Consider the following 23,446-nt stretch of genomic DNA (forward strand, 5'->3'; position numbering starts at 1 on the left):
TTATCTGTTATTAAAGTGTTCTTTTTCTAGTGCCAACCTTTGTTCCTACTCCTAATTATTTCCTCTCCACCCTCTGCCCTGAAGTCAGGGCACCTAAAGGTTTGTTGCTGTTACCCTCACTACAACAACCCACTTTCTAATAGTTAGAAGGGAGTTAAGTGCGCCGGAAAAGGCAACAGCTCCTGTTTCAAACAGCAGCAGCCACCACTGCAGGGAACTTGAAATGGCCCCAGGCACATGTCTGCATTTGCTCTTGGGGACAGAGATCTCACACAACTTCTGAGGCTGTGAGAAACCCACAAGTGGCAAAGGATCATTGTGGGTCAACTCCTACTGAAATCCCATTCCCCCACAGCCTCCAAATGGGCAGGCAGGGCTGGGCTCTGGCAGGGTTCAGCTTTGAGTGCCTTGTGCTCCCTGGCGTGTGAGTGATCATCTGAACTCTGGTACTGATTGATTGGGGTATGGCTGCTGAAGGAGAAGGGGGAATCTCGGGAGACAGGAAAGTCTCTGCTTCTCTTTTCTTCCTCCACAACCCCCTCTGGGGCACAAACCTCAAAGAATTAATGATTTTAAAGAAGTCAAGGTTTTAGCTGAAGATAAGCTTTGCTGGAATTAATTAAATAGGTAGATAGGTTTTGCTACAATTAAAAGTTAATACTTAGTTGAAAGAAACTGAACTTGGGATAGCTATCCCAGATCTAAATAACTAATTGCTTGTCAACTTTATGTTTGTTTAGCTGTGATTATAATGAGAAACAGGGAATTTGATAAATAGATCTCAGGAACACAAGACAATTACAAACCTCCTGTATTCAGAAACCCATTGAATAGTCACGGAGACACGGAGCCCTACCAGGGGTTCATTTGTGACATTTGAATTGAAAAGGTAGAAAGGTCAAAACAAGGCAGACTCACTTTACTTCCTCTTTTTAGGGCCCCTCCCCATGGAAAGGACCACCAACCCATTTCAAGGAACAAACCACGCATGCTTAAGAGCTTTTTTGCTATTTACCGTTCAAAGCGGAGAATGGGAGGTAAGTGGGTTATGAATATGCATTTGTATTTTGGTATTCAACACTTCTGTAAATAAAAGGCTTTGTAATCACCTATGATTTTTGCAGTGCATATTAGGGAGTGAACCCACGCACTGCCCAGTGTCACAATAAACGTGCACTTCCTAACTCTAAACAGTTAGAGAGTCTTTTGTCTGTCACAGTTGAGTATTGATACTAAGATCAATATCCATATTTTTATATATCATCTGGTGGCCACGGCAGGACTCTGCTCTCTCTGGCCGAGGGGCAGCAGGGGTCCAGCACCCCTCGGGCACCCACCCAGAATTTTCTGGGGAGAGGGCTCCTGTGGCCTTACTGCCACTCGGGGGAAAGACCAGGATCCGCCAGAACTATGGACAAAAAGATAAGTTCATAACTAAAAGAGGTACCTTTGAACAGGCGGTTTGGTAAGTCACGGAGACGCCCCGTGTGCAAGATACGTCTGAGTGGGTTCAGTTGTGAGCTCCGCCGAGTCTGCTATTTGTGGTCTGTGTTTCAGGTGGTGCCGGTGACAGCCCCAGGAGTCTGTGGTCTATGTCCCAGGGCAGGGCAGCGGCGGCAGCAGGACAGCCACTTTTGTGGTGTTTCTGGAGCAGTGGTGGCTCCAGCTCAGTCTATGGTTTAACGTGCCTCGGTGGTTTGTAGTTTCGGGTGTTAGCTGCGAGTCTTTGGGGCATGGGGAGTTCATCTCGGGCTGTGGAAAATCATAGTGGCAGCTCGCACGCATCGGATGCATGTGTAGGGTGGATGAGTTTTTGTTTTGTGATTCTGAGTGCTTAGGCAGTAAAATAGTTACCAGTGTGCCATATGTGTTGTGGTTTGTGAGGGTTTGTGTTGCAGGTGTTTTGTGTGTTTTGAAGTGTGCTAACAGCCTATGGTATGTGTTCTGGGATTTATGTATGCTTAAAGTTGAGAGAATTTTGAAACTCCCGCCTGATCAGCAGAGGGATATCTGTATTTGTGCCTGGGAGAGCAGAAGGATTTAGAGTGCTTGTGTTGTGCCTGGAGTGTGTGCCACGGGGAGTTAGGTTGTGTGTGAGTTTTGGCCACGTGTGTGTGTTGGCAGGGTGATTTTGACTTACTTGGATTACTGGGGATGGGACTAGGGGTTCCAAACACCATGGATTCAGAAGTATTAATGAACAAATTGACAGTAATTGGCAGTGATATGATTCAATTGCAACAACATTTACAATCTTCCTTATTGGCATTAGGTACCAGCCAGTGGAAGTTGTCTAAAATATTACCAGAATGGGAAAATACAGAAGAGCAAGAATTGGTATTTAATACCTTAGGTACAGCCAGTGAGAACATTTCTTTGGCACTTGAGTGTACGCAGGCACAGCCACAGTTATGGATGCAATCAGTAGCAGCTTCAGTCATCAGGGACGGGGGAGAAGGCTGTCTGCTGAAATCCGTCAAGTTGTTTGGGATAATGCCTCAGATCTGGAAATGGAACTCCAATCTTGGTGGGTTTTAGTTAATTTTACTTGTAATCCTGTGACAAGTATGGTAGCAGCTTTTGTTCTAACTATATATGAGGCATCAGTGAGCTTGATACATCCAGTCACTGCTTTAGGGCTAAATCATGAGGCGACCATACCATATCCTTCTGAACACAGGATGTGGGCACGGAAAGTTGAAGGAAGGTGGTGAACTGTTGAGCTGCTCATGGGTTTGGGGTCTTAAAAGGCCAAGAGCATTTTCTGGTTATTACAAATTGTTTATTATATAAATGCATCAGTCTTGAAGGCAAGAGTTCTAAGCATGCGGTCTTATTAAAGGTTATAAAGCTTAAAGTCCCAGTGGGGTGTAACAGCAATTGACAGAGAGTCCCGACCATGGGAGGAGAACAAACTGACCGGCCCTGTGGTCCCGGCCACAGGGAGAGGCAGATGGACAGGGGGTTTCGGCCACAGGGAGAGGCAGATGGACAGGGGGTCCTGGCCACAGGGAGAGGCAGATGGACAGGGGGTCCCGGCCACAAGGAAAGACAGGTTCCCAGCCCAGAGCCCCATCCGTCCCATTCCCGAGCAGCGCTCCCTGCAGCTGCAGCAGAAACAGCAAAGCCGCTGCCGCAGCAGCAGCAGCAGCCACAGCTGCACCCCCCAAGCAGCAGCAGCAGAGAGGCAGAAGCAGCCCCCAAGCAATGCAAGACCTGACAAAGTCCTGACAGCGGCTCCTGGCCACGGCTCCCTGGCAAAGCCCTGTTCTCTCTTGCAGTTGATGGCAGGAGGATGGATCGATCATCAGAGAATTGATGAGTCAATACCATTGCCCCAAAAACAGGGGATTTTTATCCATAAACCATAAATGCATATTCATGTCCCTATCTATAGATTGGCCAAACAATTAAGAACACAATGCTAAAACATCCTCTCTACACTAATCTAAACCTAATTTTGAAAGTATGTAAAACTACAAAAAACTTTGAAGGTTGGTATCAATCCTTACACAGAAGCCTATGCATATAGCATATCTATTAATGTAAAAAAGGCTCTATCATACAGTATTATCTATTAACGTAAAAGGTTCTATCTCATTCACATAAAAATTGTGCCTGCTGTATCTAGTACTGTGAACAATGTTCTAAAATGTTTTTGTTATGTTTAAAGCTAAACTACCAGGCCTTAGGGCTCTGGGCTCTGTGTTAGCTAGCAAATTCTTAAGGCACTTCAAGTCTGCTTATTTAAAACTAGAATCTAAACATATACTTCATATTTACGTGGTGTAACATATTTTAGTTTCTCTAAAGGCTTCAATTCAATCCCTGCATCTTTCTCTCTCCCTGGGGAACCCAGGGGGGGCATGAACTCCAGCAGCAAACCATTAACTAGAACCCTGTTCAATGAGGGAGCAGTTGGGGTTTATATGTGAGGGTAATGCAGGTGATGATAAAGATACTTGTTAGCAGACAGAGCAAAACATTTGTCACTTTGAAATGCATCCCATTAATCAAACCACCCTGCCTCTGTACACAGGACAAGGTTGTGTCTGCCTTAGGACAGCATGCCCCGCTGTAATGGTGGATGAGATCACTGTGAATGAAACTCAGTTTAACTTGTGCATTTGTGACTTTGTTAAAATTGAAGGATGTGAGTTCTCCTATCAGGCACTTGTCCTATCACACCAACCTATAAAGGCAAACTTGACTACTGTTCAAGAAATATTGTCTGTGCCTATAGGGACGAACTTAACTTTGGTTGCACAATTATTGAAACACAATGAATTAAAAGACGTTCTTAAAGAAATTAAAGATGAAGCAAAGAGAACTTTGATTACAATATATCATGACACAGACACTATACAGAGAGTATTTAAAAGGTTGGAAGAAGGCCCATCCCATCATTGCTGGCATGTGCTTTTTGGGTGGTCACCATCCGCAACCAGTCTGCTCAATACCTTGGTTCATCCAATTATTGTTTTTCTTATTTTAGTTGGTATAAGTTTGATTCTGTCTGTCATGATACTTGTTTGGAATTGAAGAATGCTGAAGTGAGTAGCAGCTTTAACTTCAATATCAAAAGCACATGGTATGGTTTTAAGGGACACCTACCGCACAGCTTTGCTAATGAAGAACAATCTGTATATTAGTAAAAGAATTTACTAACCTTGAAGAAGGAGTGGGGAAATGAATCATGATTTTAAAGAGTTAAGATTTTAGCTAAGGGTTAGAAGCAATTTATATTGATCAAGGTGTAAGTTAGATAAGTAAATGGTAGGTTAATGATTATTAGATGCCTAAGGTAGAGCTAATTGTTATATTGCTTGCTATTATGAGCTTGTTTATAGTAGGAAGTGCAGTAAGTGAACCATTATAAGAACAGATTGAAACCAGGTAGAACAATGGCCAGCACCTGGGCTTTCTATCAATCAATCACCAAGCAGGGGGCCTTGGATCGTGCCAGAGGATCACAGAGACCTGATGAAGACTTTCCTGACTTCATCCTTTGCGACCACTGACCCAATTCAAGAGAACTGCACAAGCATGAAGGACTAATAGCCTCATTTTAATACTGAATGGGAATGGGAGGTGCTGGGGTTATGCATATGTATCGTATGTAAGATCTTGGGAAATAAATAGAGGGCAAAGAACCTTGTTCGGGGCAGTCATGCCTTTCAGAGATGATTCCTGTGCTGCCTGCTGGTGAATAAACATACCACTTTGTAAATTTAATTAGTTACAGAGTCTTTGTGATCGTATAGGTTTTTAATGATTCACCCACAAAAAAACCCTAAACACAGAGACTCCCCTGGGATATTTGGGGCGAGCTCCCCCTCCCCGGGCACCTGCGGGATTGGGGGCGATGCTCCCCGGCCGTGCTGCGAGTTCAGGGAGCGCTGGAGCCGCCTCTGCCTCCTCTGCCCTTCTCCTCCTGCTCCCTGCTGCCGCTCCGCCTCTTCCTCCCTCCCTCCTCCTCCTCCCCCGTTCCCAGCCCCGAACTGTGGGGGCGGGGTCAGGGAAAGGGCGGGAACTGGGATGGGAAAGGGGTGGGGTCAAGGGAACACACGGTCCTAAAAGGGCCTGGTTTGGCCTAAAATAACACAAATGGGTCTAAAATTGTCTAAAGGCGACTAAAATCCACCCTAACATCGATCAGACTTGGCCTCAAATCATCCAAAAGGGCCTAACATCCACCCTAAATCCACATGCTTTAGCCTAAAATGAGCCAAATGCAGTTAAAAATCATCCAAAGGAGTATAACATCCCACCAAAGCAGCGTAAAACTGCACAAACTGGTTTTAAGTCTTCTTTAAATGGCCTCTATTCACACTTCAATCTCTCAAGTGGGCGTAAATCCCAACCATAAAGTACCTAGGTTTGCCGAAAGTCACCCAAAGGGGCCTGAAGTCCACCCTAAAATGCAACAGATTTGGCTTAAAATCAGCCAAACAGGCCTAAAATCTCTGGGACCAGGACCGAGACCGAGACCAAGATCAGCACCAGAACCAGCACGAGCACCAAGACTGAGACCAACACTGGACCTGAAACCAGCACCAAGATTGGCGATGCTCTGGGACAGGCACTGAGACCAGGACTGGGACCAGAACCAACACCAGAACCGACACTGCCACTGCTGCAGGACAGGGGCTGGAACTGGGACAAGAACTGACACCAGAACAGGGACTGGCACCGCACTGGCACCGGGACTGGGACTGAGATCGACACCGAAACCAGCACAAGAATTGGCACTGGGACCAAGACTGAGACCAAGACCGACACCGGAACCAGCACCGAGACTGGCACCACCCAGGGACTGGGACTGAGACTGGGATTGGGACTGGGACTGAGACTGGGATTGGCACTGAGAGCACTCTGGGACCAAGACCAGCACTGGTACCGGCACTGGAACCGGGACCGTGCTGAGACCGAGACTGAGACTGGCACAGCTCTGGGAATGAGACTGAGACTGAGGCCGGAACCGGGATGAGGACTGGACCCAGAATTGCTCGGGGATTGGCTTCAAGATCGCTCCGAGACCGCTGCCTTCGCTTCAGAGTTCTGGTCGTAGCCCCGTTCAGGACTGGGCGGGACCGGGAGAGACCCCTTGGGGGAGACGGGACTGCCTCAGCTCACATCGTTCCAGTGCAGCCATCCAGGGCAATATGATCCCAGTTTGTATGATCCCAGTCTCTATGGTTCTGATCCGGATGGTCCCAGCCTGTGAAAGCCCAGTCCATTTGATCCCAGCCTGTGAAATCCCAGTCCATGTGATCTCAGTCTGTACAGTCCCACTTTTTACAACCCCAGTCCATGTGATCCCAACCCATACAATCCCAGTCTATAAGGTCCCAGTCTGCAGGATCCCAATCTGGATGCTCCTGCATGGCACACACTCCAAGGGTGTGGAATTCCAGTTTCCAGCAAGGAAAAGATCTTCCTGCCTTTGAATCCTGCATTATTAGGATTTGAAAGTAGGGATGGAGTTGGGGAACTCAAGAAGCTCTTCCCGCCCTGGGGGCACTCGCACGGCTTCCCTTACTGGTGCCTCTGTTGGTGTCTGGTCAAGTGAGAGCTCCTGGAGAAGCTCTTCCCGCACTGGAGGCATTTGTAGGGCCTCTCCCCGGTGTGGATGCGCCGGTGGATGATGAGGGTGGAGTTGTGCTTGAAACCCTTCCTGCAGTAGGGGCAGCGGAAGGGCCTCTCCTCCGTGTGAATCCGCTGGTGCCAGAGGAGATAAGAGCTGGTGGGAAACCTCTTCCTACATTTGGAACACTCATAGGGCCTCTCCCCAGTGTGGATCTTTTGGTGGCGGATCAGGTGGGCACGGTGCCTGAAGCTCTTCCCACATTCCCCACACTCGTGGGGCCTCTCGCCAGTGTGGATCTTTTGGTGGCTGATCAGGTTGGAGCTCTGACTGAAGCTCTTCCCACATTCACCACACTCGTAGGGCCTCTCCCCAGTGTGGGTCCTCTGATGCCAGATCAGGTGTGTCCTCTGGCTGAAGCTCATCCCACATTCCTCACACTCATGTGGCCTCTCCCCAGTGTGGATGCGTCGGTGCCTGTCGAGGTTGCCATTGTGCCTAAAGCCCTTCCCACACTCGCGGCAGTGGAAGGGCCTCTCCTCTGTGTGTGTGCGCTGGTGCAGGAGGAGACTGGAGCTGGTCTGGAACCTCTTCCTGCATTTATCACACTCGTAGGGCCTCTCCCCAGTGTGGATGCGCCCGTGCCTGATGAGGGTGGAGTTCTGTGTGAATCCCTTCCCGCAGTCGGGGCAGCGGAAGGGCCTCTCCTCTGAGTGAATCTGCTGATGTACGAGGAGCTGAGTGCTGGTCAGAAATCCCTTCCCACACTTGGAAGAACACTTGTAGGGCCTATCCTCAGTGTGGATCTTTTGGTGGAAGTTTAGGTCACTTCTCTGCCTGAAGCTCTTCCCACACTCCTCACACTTGAAGGGTCTCTCCCCAGTGTGGATCCTCTGGTGACGGATCAGCTGGGAGCGCTGCCTGAAGCTCTTCCCACACTCCCCACACTCATGGGGCCTCTCCCCAGTGTGGATGTGACGGTGCCGGATCAGGCTGGAGCTGTTCTGAAACCTCTTCCCACATTCCCCACACTCGTAGGGTCGTTCCCCAGTGTGGATCCTCTGGTGGGCAGTCAGCTGGGAGCTCTTCCTGAAGCTCTTCCCACACTCCCCACACTCGTAGGGCCGTTCGTCTGTGTGGATCCTCTGGTGGCGGAGCAGGTGGCACCGCCAGATGAAGCTCTTTGTACACCCAAAGCACTTGTGGGGCTTCTCCCCATCAGGAAGCTGCTCATGGACCACCAGCTCTGAGCTCTGGCTCCATCTCCGGCCGCCTTCCCGGCACAGGGTGGCTCTTTCCTCCTCACATCCCCCAGATCTGTGTTTGCAGCCCCTCCTCGTGAGGGATCTCCAGGCCTTTTCCTCCCCGGTGGATTTCTGCGCTACAGAGTCATTCAAAACGGCCTCTTCCACGAGGTTCTGCTGCAGGGATTTGTCCTCCCTGCTCTCCATGCTCAGCTCCTTGTCTGCGGGAGGAAGGACAAGGAGAGGATGGGATTTGTCTTCCTGCCAGAGGGAAGGGGCAGGAGATCGCCCATCTGCTCAGACCCTGCCCTTCCCAGGCTGCTGGGAGTGCCAGGAACCCGAAAACCTGGCCCCTCTTCTGTCTCCCCACTTACGGATACTGGCAGTGACTGGGCTCATCCTGGGAGCGCTGAGGAAACTGGAACCACACGGGGGGGCAACTGGGCTCATACTGGGAGCAGCCACTTCCAGCACCGGCACCCCCGAACCCCTTTCCCGCCCATCCCATCCCTCCAGCCCCAGCACTCCCCGCCAGGGTCCCGGCAATCCCAGGGGTCCCCCCCCCGCGTCGGGGTCTCGACTTTGCGGTTCTGGGGCTCTCCTCTCTCTGGGGTCCCGCTCAGGGCGGCCCCGGCAGACGCGGTCCCCCCGCCCCGGTGTCCCCCCGGCCCCGCCGCTCCCGCGCGCTCCCCACGTGGCCCCGGCAGAGCTCGGAGGGCCTGGCCCGGGAAGCCCAACCCCCACCGCGGGGGGACCCGCATCCCCCCGACCCCCAACGGGGCTCTGCCGCCACCGGGACACCCCAAAAACACCTCCCGGGAGCCCCCGATGTCCCCCCGAGGGGCATCTGCGCCTCGGCTTTGGAATCCAAACATCCCCCCCCAAAAAACCCCAAACCCAGGGACCCTCCCCGGGATATTTGAGGCGAGCTCCCCCTCCCCGGGCACCTGCGGGATCCAGGCGATGTTTCTGGACCTGCTGCGAGTTCAGGGAGCGCCAGAGCTGCCTCTGCCTCCTCTGCCCTTCTCCTCCTGCTCCCTGCTGCCGCTCCGCCTCTTCCTCCCTCCCTCCTCCTCCTCCCCCGTTCCCAGCCCCGAACTGTGGGGGCGGGGTCGGGAAAGGGCGGGAACTGTGAGGGGAAAGGGGCGGGGTCAGGGAAAGGGCGGGAACTGTGAGGGGAAAGGGGCGGGGTCAAGGAAAGGGCGGGAACTGTGAGGGGAAAGGGGCAGGGTCAAGGACAGGGCGGGAACTGTGAGGGGAAAGGGGCGGGCTCAAGGAAAGGGCGGGAGCTTTGAGGGGAATGGGCGTGGCCAAGAGGACGCCCAGTCCCTAAAGGGGCCCGGTTTGGCCTAAAATCACCCAACGGGGCCTAAAATTGTGGAAAGGGGCCTAAAATCCACCCTGCCACCGATCAGGATTGGACTGCAATCAGCCAAAGAGGCCTAAAATCCCCTCAGTGTGGCCTAAAATCACCCTAAAGGCACTAAAATCCACCCTAAATCCACATGGTTTGGCCTAAAATCAGATAAATGGGCTTAAAATCATCAAAAGGCATACAAAATTAAACTAAAAGGAGCCTAAAATTAGCCAAACTGGTTTAAAACCCACACAAAATGGCCTCTAATCACACTTAAGTCTCCCAATATGGTGTAAAATCAACACTGAAAGTACCTGGTTTAGCTTACAATCACCCAAAGGGACCTAGAGTCCCACCTAAAACCCACCAGATTTGGCCTAAAATCACCCAAACCTTGCTAAACCCCACGCAAATGGGCTTAGATTAATCCAAAAGGATCTAAAATCCACCTTGAAACTACCCAGCTTATCTTAAAATCACTCAAATGGGACTAAACCCCACCAGATTTGGCCTAAAATTGCATTAAAAAAAATGGCCTAAGGAAAAAAAAACCCAAACTAACCCAAACTGGCCTAAAATCTCTGGGACCGGGACTGAGACCGAGACCACGATCAGCACCAGAACCGGCACCAGCACCAAGACTGAGACCGACACCGGATCTGAGACTGGCACTGAGAGCGGCGCCGCTCTGGGACCGGCACCGAGACCAAGACTGGGACCAGAACCGACACCACAACAGAGACCGGCACTGCACTGGCACCAGGACTAGGACCGAGACCGTAACCGGCACCAGAACTGGCACTGGGACCAAGACCGAGACCAAGACCGGCACCGGAACCAGCACCGAGACTGGCACCGCCCAGGGACTGGGACTGAGACTGAGACTGGCACTGGGAGCACTGCGGGACCAAGAGCGGCACCGGTACCGGCACTGGGACTGTGACTGGAACTAGCAAAAATAGCTCAAAAGTCACCGAAAATGCCCCTAAAGAGCCCCAAAAATACCCAAAAAGTGACAGAAAATTCCCCAAGATGCTGCAGGATTGGGGAGAGCCTAGAGGGACAGAGAATTCCCAAGAATTAAAAAACATCCCCCAAAATTTGCATTAAAAAGCAAAATTATATAAAACAAGAACTGAAAGAAGCCTCAAAATGGCTCAAAAGAGAAAAATAAACCTGAAAATGCCTCCAGAAATTCCAATATTATTCTCAGAGTAACCCGAATTTATCAAGTTCCCAAAAAGTCACAAAAAATTTTCCCCAAACACCAACAAAAACCACCCAGAAAACGAAAAAAATAGAACAACCTAACCCTTAAGATGCCCAGAAATATATTAAAAAATCCCACCAAAATCCCCAAATTCTCAAAAATTCCCTAAAAAACTCCTAAACTCTTTAGATTCCCAAAAGCATCCCCCAAAAGCCCCCAAATATCAGCAAAAAACACTCTTAAAAATGAAAAAAAAAAACAAAAAACAAAACCAACAAACCAAAAACCAACAAAATGAAAACACCAAAATTTCCTAAAAATACTTTAAAAATAAAAAAAATACAAATTCCCTCCAACCCCCAAGAATCCCCAAAATCCCTGAAAATTCCCAGAATTTCCTACACTTGCTTTCAATGAAGGGGTGCAGCAGGCAGGACTTGCCATTTACAGCACTGCTGATCACCAAGAACTTGAAGAGGAAATCTGGGAAAAAAATTCCCAAACTTCCTATGCTTGGACCCAAAATTCTCTCAAAATCCTCTCTAGAGAGCCCACAGATCCCAACTTTGGACCCAAATTTCCCAAAAAGTCCCTTTGGGGACCCCAAATTCCAAAGTTTGGACCCAAAATCTCCTCTGGGGACTGCAAAACTCCCAAATTTCCCCTCTAGAGATCCCCAAATTCCCACATTTGTACCCAAAATGCTCCAAATTCCTGCGTTTGGACCCAAAATTCCCAATAGAGGCCTCACAATTCAAACAATTTCCCAACAGAAAACCCAAAATTGCCCCATTTGAATCCCAAGAATTCCCTGAACAGAGCCCAAAATTCCCAAAATATTCCCTTGAAGAACCCCAGAATTCCCCTATCGAGATCCCGAGACCCCCCTCAGACCCCCCAGGTACCCCTGGACCCTCTATAGGCTACCCCAGAACCCCTACAGAGCCCCTATAGATGCCCCAAAGATCCCCCCAAATCCCCCATAGAGTCCTCCAAATCACCCATAGAGACCCCCAGAGCCCCTATAGACCCCCCGGGCACCCCCCACCCCTAGAGGGACCCCCAGATCCCCTAAAGACCCCCCCAAATCCCCCACAGAGACCCTTGGATCCCCTACAGGGACCCCCAGACCCTACTCAAACCTTCTGTATAGATCCCCAGGCCCCCCGCAGCCCTCTAAAGACCCCCCATAGACCCCTATAGACCCCTCAGACCTCCATTAGAGACCCCCAGACCCCACCAGACCCCCCAGCCCCCTCACAGGGATCCAAAGACACCCCCAGACCTCCCCACACCCGCTACAGGCTCACGCAAGCCCCTACAGACCCCCCCAGTCAGCCAAAAGGCCACCCAGACCCCCCAAATCCCCTACAGAGACTCCCAGACCCCATTTAGGGATGCCCAGACACACTTTATGGACTCCTCCGGACCCTCTGTAGACCCCTCAGACCCCGAGAGATCCCCTATAAGCCCCCAAGCCCCCTTTAGGCAGAGCCAGAACACCCTAAAACCCCAATAGATCCCCAAAAATGCCTCATAGACTCCTCTACATCCCCTGTAGACATGGCACTACATCCCCTAAAGAGACTCCCAGGACCCCCCAGACCCCTATAGATCCCCTATAGATCCCCCATACCTATTCTTGGGTTTCCAGCCCCATTCTGGAGGTGCCCAGGCCTATTCTGGCATTGCCCAGCTCCATTCTGGAGGTCTCAGCAGCATCCCGGGGATGCCCAGCCCGATTGTGCAGGTGCCCATTGCTATTCTTGGCTCCCAGCCCCATTGTGGGGGTGTCCAGGCCCATTCTGGGGGTCCCAGCCCCATTGTTGGGGTGCCCAGGCCCATTCCGGGGGTCCCAGCCCCACTTTTGGGGTGCCTGGGCTCATTGCTTGGAGGGCTCCATGAGGGTCGGGGCTCGGGGCCGGGGGCGGTGTCAGGGCTGGGGGGAGGGGCCGTTGCCAGCCTGGGATTTGGGCTGAGTTGGGCTGGGATTGGGGCCGAGGGGGGCTCAGAGCTGGCACTGGGGCCAGCGCTGGCTGTGGGCTGGGGGTTAGGGCTGGCTCGGGGGAGGCAGTGGCTCTGGGGCTGGCCTGGGGCTGAGGCTGATGATGGTGATGGGCTCAGGGCAGGAACTGGGGCTGAGTTTGGCAGCTGGAGCCGAACCTGTGACTGCAGTGCGGGCTGGGGCTGGGCTGGAGGAGGGAGCTCGGGCTGAATTTGGGGTGGGTGCTGGGGCCGGGAACTGCTCCACCAGTGGTGTCCGTGTCCCTGGCCAGCCCACAGAGGCGGGGACGATGCTTGGGGGGTGGTTGGAGGTGACTTTGTGAATGAGGGAGCGTGGCCGGGCAGCTCCCTTGGCGTTCTTGCCGGACAGCGGCTCTGGAGCAGGGCGATCCCCTCGTGGCTGGAGAATGCAGTGAGGAGAGGGAGAGGAGCCTGGCAAGGGGCTTCAAAGTCAGCAGCGTGGGCAACTGGGGGGCTCCTCTGGCTTTCAGCACCCTCCTGCCCTGGAGAGGGAATCCTCTGGGATTCTGGGCCTGTGCGGGGCTCCTTCCCTCGTCCTGCTCTTGTGGAGCTCCCCAGGATGAGAATGCAGCCATGGTTTGCCTTGGAAGGCACCTTCAAGCCCACCCAGTGCCACCCCTGCCGTGGCAGGGACACCTCCCACTGTCCCGGGCTGCTCCGAGCCCCATCCAGCCGTGTCCCAAGGCAGCAGCCAGGCAGAAATCCGCTGGCCTGCCCGGGGCTGTCAGCTCCTCTGACACCAGGGTGACGACCGATTCCATCAATTCCAGAGAATTCCAGAGAGCGCCGGGCCATGGAATGTCCTGGAAGCCAGGCTGTCCTGGGACACAGCAGGGCCTGCTGGAGCCCAGGGCAGCGCTGTGACACCAGGGCATCTGAGGCAACCCAGTGTCCCTGGTGACACAGCGGGGCCTGGCAAAAGCAAATCTGGGCCAGAGCGTTTGCTGCGGTGTTCAAAGTTTGATTTCCACCAATTTTCTTTTGGCCGGTGCCCCAGGGATGCCGGAGGGGTCTCCATCCCTGTGGGTGTGGGAAATGCTTGTGGGTGCTGGGGGCCAGGCTTTGGGCCTGATCTTTTTGGGCCTTAGAGATTGGAGCCTGCTGGTAGCTCCGAACTCCTTTCCCGAGGGAAAAGTTTCTTAGGAAAGCTTCTTCCCAAAACAATCTCAGCAAAAAACCTATCCTTTCCAAAAACAATCTTTCTCCAGGTGGCGTGTTGCTTTTCTGCTTCTCAGAGAAAAAACATTTTGGCCCTTTCTCTACTTTGACCAGTGGCATTGGGGAGGTGTCGCTCTTGTTCACCCATGGTGGTAAGTCTGTACGGGAACACCTTCTAAAATGAGACAATTCAAGGGGGTTTTTATGCCTTTTGCCTTCTGAAATAGTCGCAGTCTTTGCTCTTTTGTTGGTGTCCTGCAGCGACACCGGGGGCTCTCTGTCCCTCTCCCTGCAGGGCACGCTCGGGGGCTGGAGTCTCTGTTCCAGGATTGGCTTTTGGCCGAGATTCAAATGATTGTTAGATGTGTGGTGTTGAAATAGCTCTGCCGTGAGGATGTAGATTTGATGGTTTTGCTCAGTCCTAGCGGTGGGACAGCCGATCTAGAGTCACGCTTGCAATTGAAGTGTCTGTGTGGTTGGGATAACATCCAGTGAAGGTGTGAGGACGACCCTGCCGTTGATGTGCCAAAGGATGTGGTATAAATGCCAATACAATATTCCAGTTAAAATAATAATTGTGTTTATTAATAAAGATCGAATCACAGAATTTCTATAACCCACCAACAGCGGAGAAACTTGACAGAGTTTTTCCCGGGAAAATGCCAAGGGTGAACCGTGAGATAGAGGGTCTGGCAGCCTGCTATCTCCCCCAACGGTTCACAAATTTGCCCGGTTCGGGGCTTGGTTTTTATACACTTTATTCTGCCCTCGGCAATATTTCCCCATATTTCCCATTGTTTCCCGACTAGCTATACAAATTCAGGAGTTTCCCCGACCAGGCAGAAAAGAGTTCTTTTCTCAGTTGATATGTTAATGTCCAGTTTCTATGGATCCTTATGGTTGATGAATGATGGAGATATGGATGATGTTGCTTGATAGTCTGTGAAGGTGGCAACCAAGGTGTGAGTTGCTGTGCCACCTTATCTTGATGGGTCTCTTCCCGGTACTTGAGAAGGCTGCAGGCTTTCCCGAAAATCCTTTGTTCCTTTCTGAATGGAGGCGCCTGCTTTTTCAGGGTTGTTAGTTTCACCATCTGCTACAAGGTCTCCTAAAACATAGACTTTTACCCAATACAAATTTATACAATTTTATACTTTTCCAATTTACCATAAGAACCAGAATTAATCATTTCACATTTTTCACAGATGGGCACCTGTGCCTGAGGAAGGCGTGGAGCACAGCCCGAGCTGGAAGCGATGGTGGAGGCGCAGCCGAGAAACAGGCGTGCTCTAAGGAGGCAGAGGCAAGGAGGGACCCTGCTAAACAGCTCCTGGAATGTGGAAAGGAGTTGGTAGAAGAGTTTGAATATGCAGGAGAGTGATGCAATGGAAAGGGTATTTCAAGAATATCTGTGAGATAGCAGGTGAGCACTTGGCCGAATGCCCAGTCTCCAGCAGATGGGCCAAGGTACCAGGCAGAGCCTATGAACCCTTTGCTTTCTGTCTCCTACTGGTCTTAATTTGTGTTTAATTCAAGCTCTTTTTAATTTTACCAGGCAAGTGAAGCTCGTTTTTCACAGTCTCCATCTCTGGTAGCAGGGGACACGCGGAGGCGTCTCTGTCCCTCTCAGCGCTGGGCTGAGGGCCCCGAGCATCCCCCGGTGTGACAGGGACAGAGACTCCCCCAGGCCCGAGCATTGCCGCCAGGAGAGGACTGGAGCCCCCCCAGGAGTGCACAGGGACGAGAGGGAGGGAGACAAGGCCGGGCCATGCGTGCTCCTGGCCCCGCCTGAGGCCCGGGGCTCTCCGTGCTCCTGTGCCATGGGGAGGGCGGGGGTTTTGGGGTTTGTTTGCGTCGCCAAGGACTCGTTGGGCAAGCAAAGACCAGTCAGAGCATTTGAAGTGATTTTTGCCAATTTTATTTGAAAATACCTTTGATTTCAATTTTTTTATTTTTTTAAATTTTGTTTTATTTTTATTTGGGGTTTTTTTGTCTTATAATTTTATTCATTTTATTTTATTTATTTGGCAGGCCGGGGCGATGGCCAAAGCCCTCTGGTTTGCAGGGGCCAACACGGTCCCTGTGTTGCCTGGCGGCCCTCGGTCCCTGCCTTTGCAGAGCTGGGGCTGGTGCCGGTGCCGCTCCCATTGGACGGGGCGGGCGCAGGTCCCCGAGAAGGGCGGCGGTGAGAAGCGGCGCATCGGCGCATCCCCCCTTCCTTCCTCCCTCCCTCACAGACAGCCCCACACAAGCGCCCCGTGCCGTCCTCTGGCTCCGGCGGACACTCTGCCGCTCTTTGTGGTCCTTGCTCTGAGCCGTGGCCCCAGGAGGACGCTCCAGCAGATGTCAGTGGCCAGCCATAGCTGGCGCCATCGTCCTGGCCCTGGGGCACGCTCGGGCCAGTGTCCATCCCTCCCCCTGCACATCCCACCACAGGATGGGGCGCAGACGCGCGGACGGCGCTCCCACCTCCCTCCCACCCACCTGCACCCTTCCCCCTTGGCCGGGCCGCTGGACATGCAGGGTTGGCTGCTGGCCGCTGGCCCAGCAGTGTTGGCCGTTGGCTGCTGACCGCGCAGGGTTGGCCCCTGGCCACGCAGGGTTGGCCCTTGGTTGCGCAGGGTTGGCCGCTTGCCGCTCGCCACACAGGGTTGGCCGCTGGCCGCACAGGGTTGGCCGCTGGCCGCACAGGGTTGGCCGCTGTTTCCCAGCTGCGCCAGGTTGGCCGCTGGTCGCGCACGGTTGGGTGCTGGCCACTGTCCGGGCAGGGTTGGCCGCTAGCTGCGCACGGTTGGCCGCTGGCCGCTGGCCGCGAAGGGTTGGCCGCTGGCCACACAGGGTTGGCCACTGGCTACGCAGGGTTGGCTGCTGGCCATGGGCCGCGCAAGGTTGGCTGCTGGTTGATGGCTGCTGGCCGTGCAGGGTTAGCTACTGGCCGCTGGCTGGGCAGGGTTGGCCTCTGGCCACGCATGGTTGGTTGCTGGCCACGCACGGTTGGCTGCTGGCCGCTGGCCATGCAGGGTTAGCCACTGGCTACACAGGGTTGGCCGCTTGCCACACAGGGTTGGCTGCTGGCTGCAGGCTGCACAGGGTTGGCCGCTACCTGCGCAGGGTTGGCTGCAGGCCACTGGCCAAGGTTGGCTGCTGGCCACGCAGGGTTGCCCGCAGGCTGCGCAGGGTTGGCTGCTGTTTCCGAGCCGTGCAGGGTTGGCCGCTGGCCGCGCAGGGTTGGCCACTGGCCGGGCCGGGTTGGCTGCTGGCCACTGGCCGCGCAGGGTTGGCCGCTGGCCGCACAGGTTTGGCCATTGGCCTGTGGCCGCTGGCCGCACACGATTGGCCGCTGGCCGCTGGCTGCTAGCCACACAGAGTTGGCCGCTGGCCACGCAGGCTTGGGTGCTGGCCGCTGGCCACGCAGGGTTGGCCCCTGGCCACGCAGGGTTGGCTGTTGGCCGCTGACCGCTCAGGGTCGGCCCCTGGACACTCAGTGTTGGCCGCTAACCACACAGGGTTGGCCGCTGCCCACTGGCCGTGCAGGGTTGGCCCCTGGCAGTACAGGGTTGGCCGCTGGCCACTGGCCATGCAGGGTTGGCCGCTGGCCGCGCAGGGTTGGCTGCTGGCCGTGCAGGGTTGGCCCCAGGACTCCAGCGCCGCTCCCATGGCAGGACCCTGCCATGACACCTGCGGGCTCTCACGCCCCTTTTATACTCAAGGCAAGCCCCGCCCTCTCCCTGACAGCCAATGGCAGCTCAGTGACGTTCTCGGCGTCAGACACCGAGCGGCCGGGCCCTTTGTGATGTCACAATGGGGGCGGGGAGCCAGCGAGACGGAGCCATCTGATTGGTCGCTGCGGCAGGTGTTACTGCTGGCATTGTGCACGGCGGCGCTGATTGGTTCGTTCCATGCGGAGGGTGGGGTAAGGCGGGGAGCGGGTGCGGGGGTCCCAGCCCCATTGTGGGGGTCCCGCTCCCATGCTGGGCATGCCCAGGCCCATTCTGGGGCTTCTCAAGCCCATTCCGGGGACGCCCAGGCTCATTCTGGCATTGCCCAGCTCCATTCTGGAGGTCTCAGCAGCACTGTGGGGATGCCCAGCCCCATTGTGGGGGTGCCCACGCCCATTCCGGGGGTCCCAGCCCCACTTTTGGGGTGCCTGGGCTCATTGCGTGGAGGGCTCCATGAGGGGCGGGGCTCGGGGGCTGGGGCGGTGTCAGGGCGGGGGGGAGGGGCCGTTGCCAGCCTGGGATTTGGGCTGAGTTGGGCTGGGATTGGGGCCGAGGGGGGCTCAGAGCTGGCACTGGGGCCAGCGCTGGCTGTGGGCTGGGGATTAGGGCTGGACTATCCACATTGTGCCAAGGAAACTGGAACCACAGGGAGCGGGCAATTGGTCTTGTACTGGGAGCAGCCACTCCCCTCTCCCGCCCATCCTGCTCCTGCAGCCCCAGGCTAAATGGGCCTCTAGTCATACAAAATGATCTAAAATCCACCTTAATCCACCTTAAAACTGCGCATGTTATTTGACATTCACCCAAATGGGACTAAACCCCACCAGATTTGGCCTAAAATCAAACACATCTGCTTAAAGTCCACACTAAGCCTGCCCAGTCTGGCATAAAATCACCCAAATGAGCCGAAAAGCTCTGGGAGTGTGTCCTGTTTGAGGGGAAGTGAGTTTTTTTCAAGAGGCTGTAGTCAAACCAATCAGGGGTCAGGTTTGAATATTGGCACTTTCAGTGGCCACTGAAGTGTTAGACACGCCTCCGATGACACAAGGGGTTAAAAGCAAGGACTCTCAGAGGGTCTGTCTCTTTTGGGTTTGGTTTCAGCAGGGAAACATCTCCTCTCCCCTGCTCAGCTTCAGGCTGAGTGGGGGAGGGGAGCCACGTGGCTGAGCTGAGGAGAATCACACGGCCAGACTGAAGTAAGCTGGGCCCTGGGGCGGGAAGAGAGTGGACAAGACTGGAGCTGAGCTGGCCCCATCCAGGATGGAGGGGTGGAAAACTGTGGAGGTGCCTTCCGTCCCCCTCCCGCCCCCCTCCCAGAGAAGATGCCTAGCCACGTGTGGGAGTTGCGGAGCCTGGGAGTGCCTGAGCCCTCACCCTGCCGAGAACCAGAAACTGTTAACCCTTTCTTGGCAGAAGGAAACTTTTTCCCAGACATTGATTCTCATGGCTAGTAGTTTCAGAAGAGAAAGAAAAAACAGCCTAGGGCCGAAATGATAAAGTCAGAAGATGAAAAGAACCCTAGATGGGCAAAGAATGAGAGGCGTAGCTTTCTGAGCTGGACTTTTCTTGCACAATGTTGGCCATAGACTGAACTCAAGTCTCTTTTAACCATAAACTGCATTTGAGTAGATACAGCTGCCTTTGCTTTCACTACAGTGACTGGCACTTTAAGAGTAGAGTGAGCAGAGAAGAGAGGGGGAGGGTGTGGTGGTGCCCTCTGCCCTCAGGGGAGACCTGCTCTTGGAACCCTCAGGCCCAAGAGAAAAATGGGGAGAGCTTGGCATGCAAGCATCCTTAAAAGAGCCCTATATGCAGCTTTAGTCCATAGACAGTAGTGAGAGCACTGGACATAGAAAAGAGAGTGTCACCCTGGCAGACTTCTCCGGGCAGTGCCACAGGTGACATGGAAACCCATAAGGGATGGACCCATGTTTTCTAAGGAGCAGTCTGTGGTGCGAGAGAGACTCCTCTCTCCCTTGCTGAATTGAAGATTAGTTTTTTGAGTAGTGATTGTTTGATTTAAAACCCAAAGGTTTGGTCTATGGAGGGTAACGTGTGGGGGGTGGAAATTGGGGTGGAGAAGAAATGTTCTGGGAAGTTTTCATTTCTGTTTTTGTGTGTGTTTAGAGTTTTCCTTTCTATTTCCGTTCCTATGTAATGTAATAAAGTTTTGTTCTCTGTTTTCAAGTTTTAAGCCTGCTCTGCTCTGTTCTTGACCACATCTCACAGTAGCTCATTAGGAAAAACTTACACTCATGAGTGCATTAACATCTAGCCAGTGCTAACCCATGACAGTCCTCCAGCCTGGGACTGCACAGAGCGGGACCATCGGGAACCATGCTACAGGAGCATCCAGAGTGGGATGATGGGACTGGGCCCTTGTAGGACTGGGATTGTCTGGGTTGGGATCACATGTCCTGCAATTTCACAGGCTGGCACCATCTGGATCAGAACCATACAGACTGGGATTGCACAAACTGGGATCATCCAGACTGGCATGGCTGCACCAGAACGATGTGAACCGAGGTGGTCCTGCCCAGCCCAGGGCTCCCTCCCAGTCCCTCCCAGTCCTTAACTGGGCTGCAACCAGAACTGCCCAGAGCAAATGTGGAAGTCCTGGAGCGATCCCAGAGCCGAACCCGGTGCTCGTTCCAGCCTCGGTCTCAGTCTCGGTCCTGGAGCGGTGCCAGTCTTGGTGCCAGTGCCAGTTCCAGTTCTGGTTTCAATCCCAGTCCCAGTCTCTGTCTCAGTGCAGACTCAGTCCCAGTGCTGGTACTGGTACCAGTCTTGGTCCCAGAGTGCTCCCAGTGCCAGTCTCAAGTTTGGTCCTGGAGCGGTGCCACTGTTGGTGCTGGTTCTGGCACTGGTCTTGGTCTCAGTCTTGGTCCCAGTGCCAGTTCTGGTGCCGGTTACGGTGTCAGTCCTAGTCCTGGTGCCAGTGCAGTGCCACTCTCAGTTCTGGTGTCGATTCTGGTCCCAGTCTTGGTCTCAATGCCCATCCCGGAGCGGTGCCGCTCTCAGCGCCAGTCTCGGTGCCGGTGTCGGTCTCAGTCTTGGTGTTGGGTCTAGTTCTGGTGCTCATCTTTGTCTCGCTCTTGGTAGCACTCCCAGAGCTTTTGAGCTCATTTGTGTGATTTTAGGCCAAAGTGGGCAGGCTTAGTGTGGACTTTAAGCACATTTGTATGAGTTTAGGCCAAATCTGGTGGGGTTTGGTTCCGTTTGGGTGAATTTCAAAAAGCCTGGGCAGTTTTAAGGTGGATTTTAGATCCTTTTGTATGACTTGAGGCCCATTTAGGTGATTTTAAACCAAACAAGGTAGTTTTAGGGGCTGGGACCCCCGGAATGGGCTTGAGAAGCCCCAGAATGGGCCTGGGCATGCCCAGCATGGGAGCGGGACCCCCACAATGGGGCTGGGACCCCCGCACCCGCTCCCCGCCTTACCCCACCCTCTGCATGGAACGAACCAATCAGCGCCGCCGTGCACAATGCCAGCAGTAACACCTGCCGCAGCGACCAATCAGATGGCTCCGTCTCGCTGGCTCCGCGCCCCCATTGTGACATCACAAAGGGCCCGGCCACTCGGTGCCTGACGCCAAGAACGTCACTGAGCTGCCATTGGCTGTCAGGGAGAGGACGGGGCTTGCCTCGAGTATAAAAGGGGCGTGAGCGCCCTCAGGTGTCGTGGCGGGGTCCTGCCATGGGAGCGGCGCTGGAGCCCTGGGTTCGACCCTGTGCGGCCAGCGGCCAACACTGCGCGGCCAGCGGCCCGGCCAAGGGGGAAGGGGGAAGGTGGGTGGGAGGGAGGTGGGACTGTCTTGTGGTGGGATGTGCAGGGGGAGGGATGGACACCGGCCCAAGCGTGCCCCGGGGCCAGGACGATGGCGCCAGCCATGGCTGGCCACTGACATCTGCTGGAGCGTCCTCCTGGGGCCACAGCCCAGGGCAAGGACCGCAGAGAGCAGCAGAGTGTCCGCCGGGACCAGAGGACGGCACGGGGCGCTTGTGTTGGGCTGTCTGTGAGGGAGAGAGGGAGGGAGGGGGGATGCGCCGATGCGCCGCTTCTCGCCGCCGCCCTTCTCGGGGACCTGCACCCGCCCCTCCCAATGGGAGCGGCACCGGCACCAGCCCCGGCTCTGCAAAGGCAGGGACCGAGGGCCGCCAGGCAACACAGGGACTGTGTCGGCCCCTGCAAACCAGAGGGCTTTGGCCATCGCCCCGGCCTGCCAAATAAATAAAATTAATAAGACCAAAAAAAACCCCAAGTAAAAATAAAACAGTATCACTGTAGAGGCCTAACCAGAAAAACAGACTGGGGACACAGATCTGGGTGCAACAACAGCAGCAGGGCAGAAGACCCGGTTTATTTACAAAAACCTACTCTTATACTTTTACTATGAGGCCTGTGGATTGGAGGAAGGAATTCCCACCTCTACATCACATTGGTGAAGGGGACTGACACACAGTCTTGTTTGTCCTGGCATGGAATGTAAAAACAATGTCTATGTTTATAGAACATAGCTGATGTTTACATTAAAAGAGCGTGAGAAGGTACGAACTTCTCCTTTAATATGAGCGCTCACCAAAACCAGGAAAAACTCATGGCAACAAAACAGAATTTTAAAAAATAAAATAAAAGAATTGAAATTAAAGGTATTTTCAAATAAAAGTGGCAAAAATCACTTCAAATGCTCTGACTGGTCTTTGCTTGCCCAACAAGACCTTGGCGACGCAAACAAACCCCAGAGCCCCCGCCCTCCCCATGGCACAGGAGCACGGAGAGCCCCGGGCCTCAGGCGGGGCCAGGAGCACGCATGGCCCGGCCTTGTCTCCCTCCCTCTCCTCCCTGCGCACTCCTGGGGGGGCTCCAGTCCTCTCCTGGCGGGAGTGCTCGGGCCTGGGGGGGTCTCTGTCCCTGTCACACCGGGGGATGCTCGGGGCCCTCAGCCCAGCGCTGAGAGGGACAGAGACGCCTCCGCGTGTCCCCTGCTACCAGAGATGGAGACTGTGAAAAACGAGCTTCACTTGCCTGGTAAAATTAAAAAGAGCTTGAATTAAACACAAATTAAGACCAGTAGGAGACAGAAAGCAAAGGGTTCATAGACTCCACCTGGTACCTTGGCCCATCTGCCATGACTGGGCATTCAGCCAAGTGCTCACCTGCTATCTCACTGACATTCTTGAAATACCCTTTCCATTGCATCACTCTCCTGCATATTCAAACTCTTCTACCAACTCCTTTCCACATTCCAGGAGCTGTTTAGCAGGGTCCCTCCTTGCCTCTGCCTCCTTAGAGCACGCCTGTTTCTCGGCTGCGCCTCCACCATCGCTTCCAGCTCGGGCTGTGCTCCACGCCTTCCTCAGGCACAGGTGCCCATCTGTGAAAAATGTGAAATGATTAATTCTGGTTCTTATGGTAAATTGGAAAAGTATAAAATTGTATAAATTTGTATTGGGTAAAAGTCTATGTTTTAGGAGACCTTGTAGCAGATGGTGAAACTAACAACCCTGAAAAAGCAGGCGCCTCCATTCAGAAAGGAACAAAGGATTTTCGGGAAAGCCTGCAGCCTTCTCAAGTACCGGGAAGAGACCCATCAAGATAAGGTGGCACAGCAACTCACACCTTGGTTGCCACCTTCACAGACTATC

The 23,446-nt window shown here is 53.7% G+C and overlaps 2 protein-coding genes across 8 annotated transcripts in view; one reads left to right on the forward strand and one right to left on the reverse strand.

Annotated features, from left to right (window-relative positions):
* The window catches only part of LOC134562703 (zinc finger protein 883-like), a 191,106-nt gene extending 181,730 nt beyond the window's left edge, over positions 1-9,376 (reverse strand). For 4 of the 7 annotated variants that reach the window (XM_063420220.1, XM_063420217.1, XM_063420216.1 and 1 more), the window contains exons 1-2: positions 9,279-9,375; positions 5,349-8,552 (exon numbers count right to left, since the gene is read on the reverse strand). In XM_063420220.1, the coding sequence (XP_063276290.1) occupies positions 7,039-8,538 (1,500 nt within the window). In that variant the 5' untranslated portion in view covers positions 8,539-8,552; positions 9,279-9,375 and the 3' untranslated portion in view covers positions 5,349-7,038. Of the gene's footprint in view, positions 1-5,348; positions 8,553-9,278 lie in introns of all 7 variants that reach the window. The other 3 variants (XM_063420214.1, XM_063420218.1, XM_063420221.1) reach the window with 1 other exon arrangement.
* LOC134562705 (zinc finger protein 239-like) overlaps positions 1-23,446 on the forward strand; it is a 281,290-nt gene that overhangs the window by 246,248 nt on the left and 11,596 nt on the right. The window lies entirely within an intron of this gene.

Source organism: Prinia subflava, chromosome 30, assembly GCF_021018805.1.
Source record: "Prinia subflava isolate CZ2003 ecotype Zambia chromosome 30, Cam_Psub_1.2, whole genome shotgun sequence".
Lineage (NCBI taxonomy): Eukaryota > Metazoa > Chordata > Aves > Passeriformes > Cisticolidae > Prinia > Prinia subflava.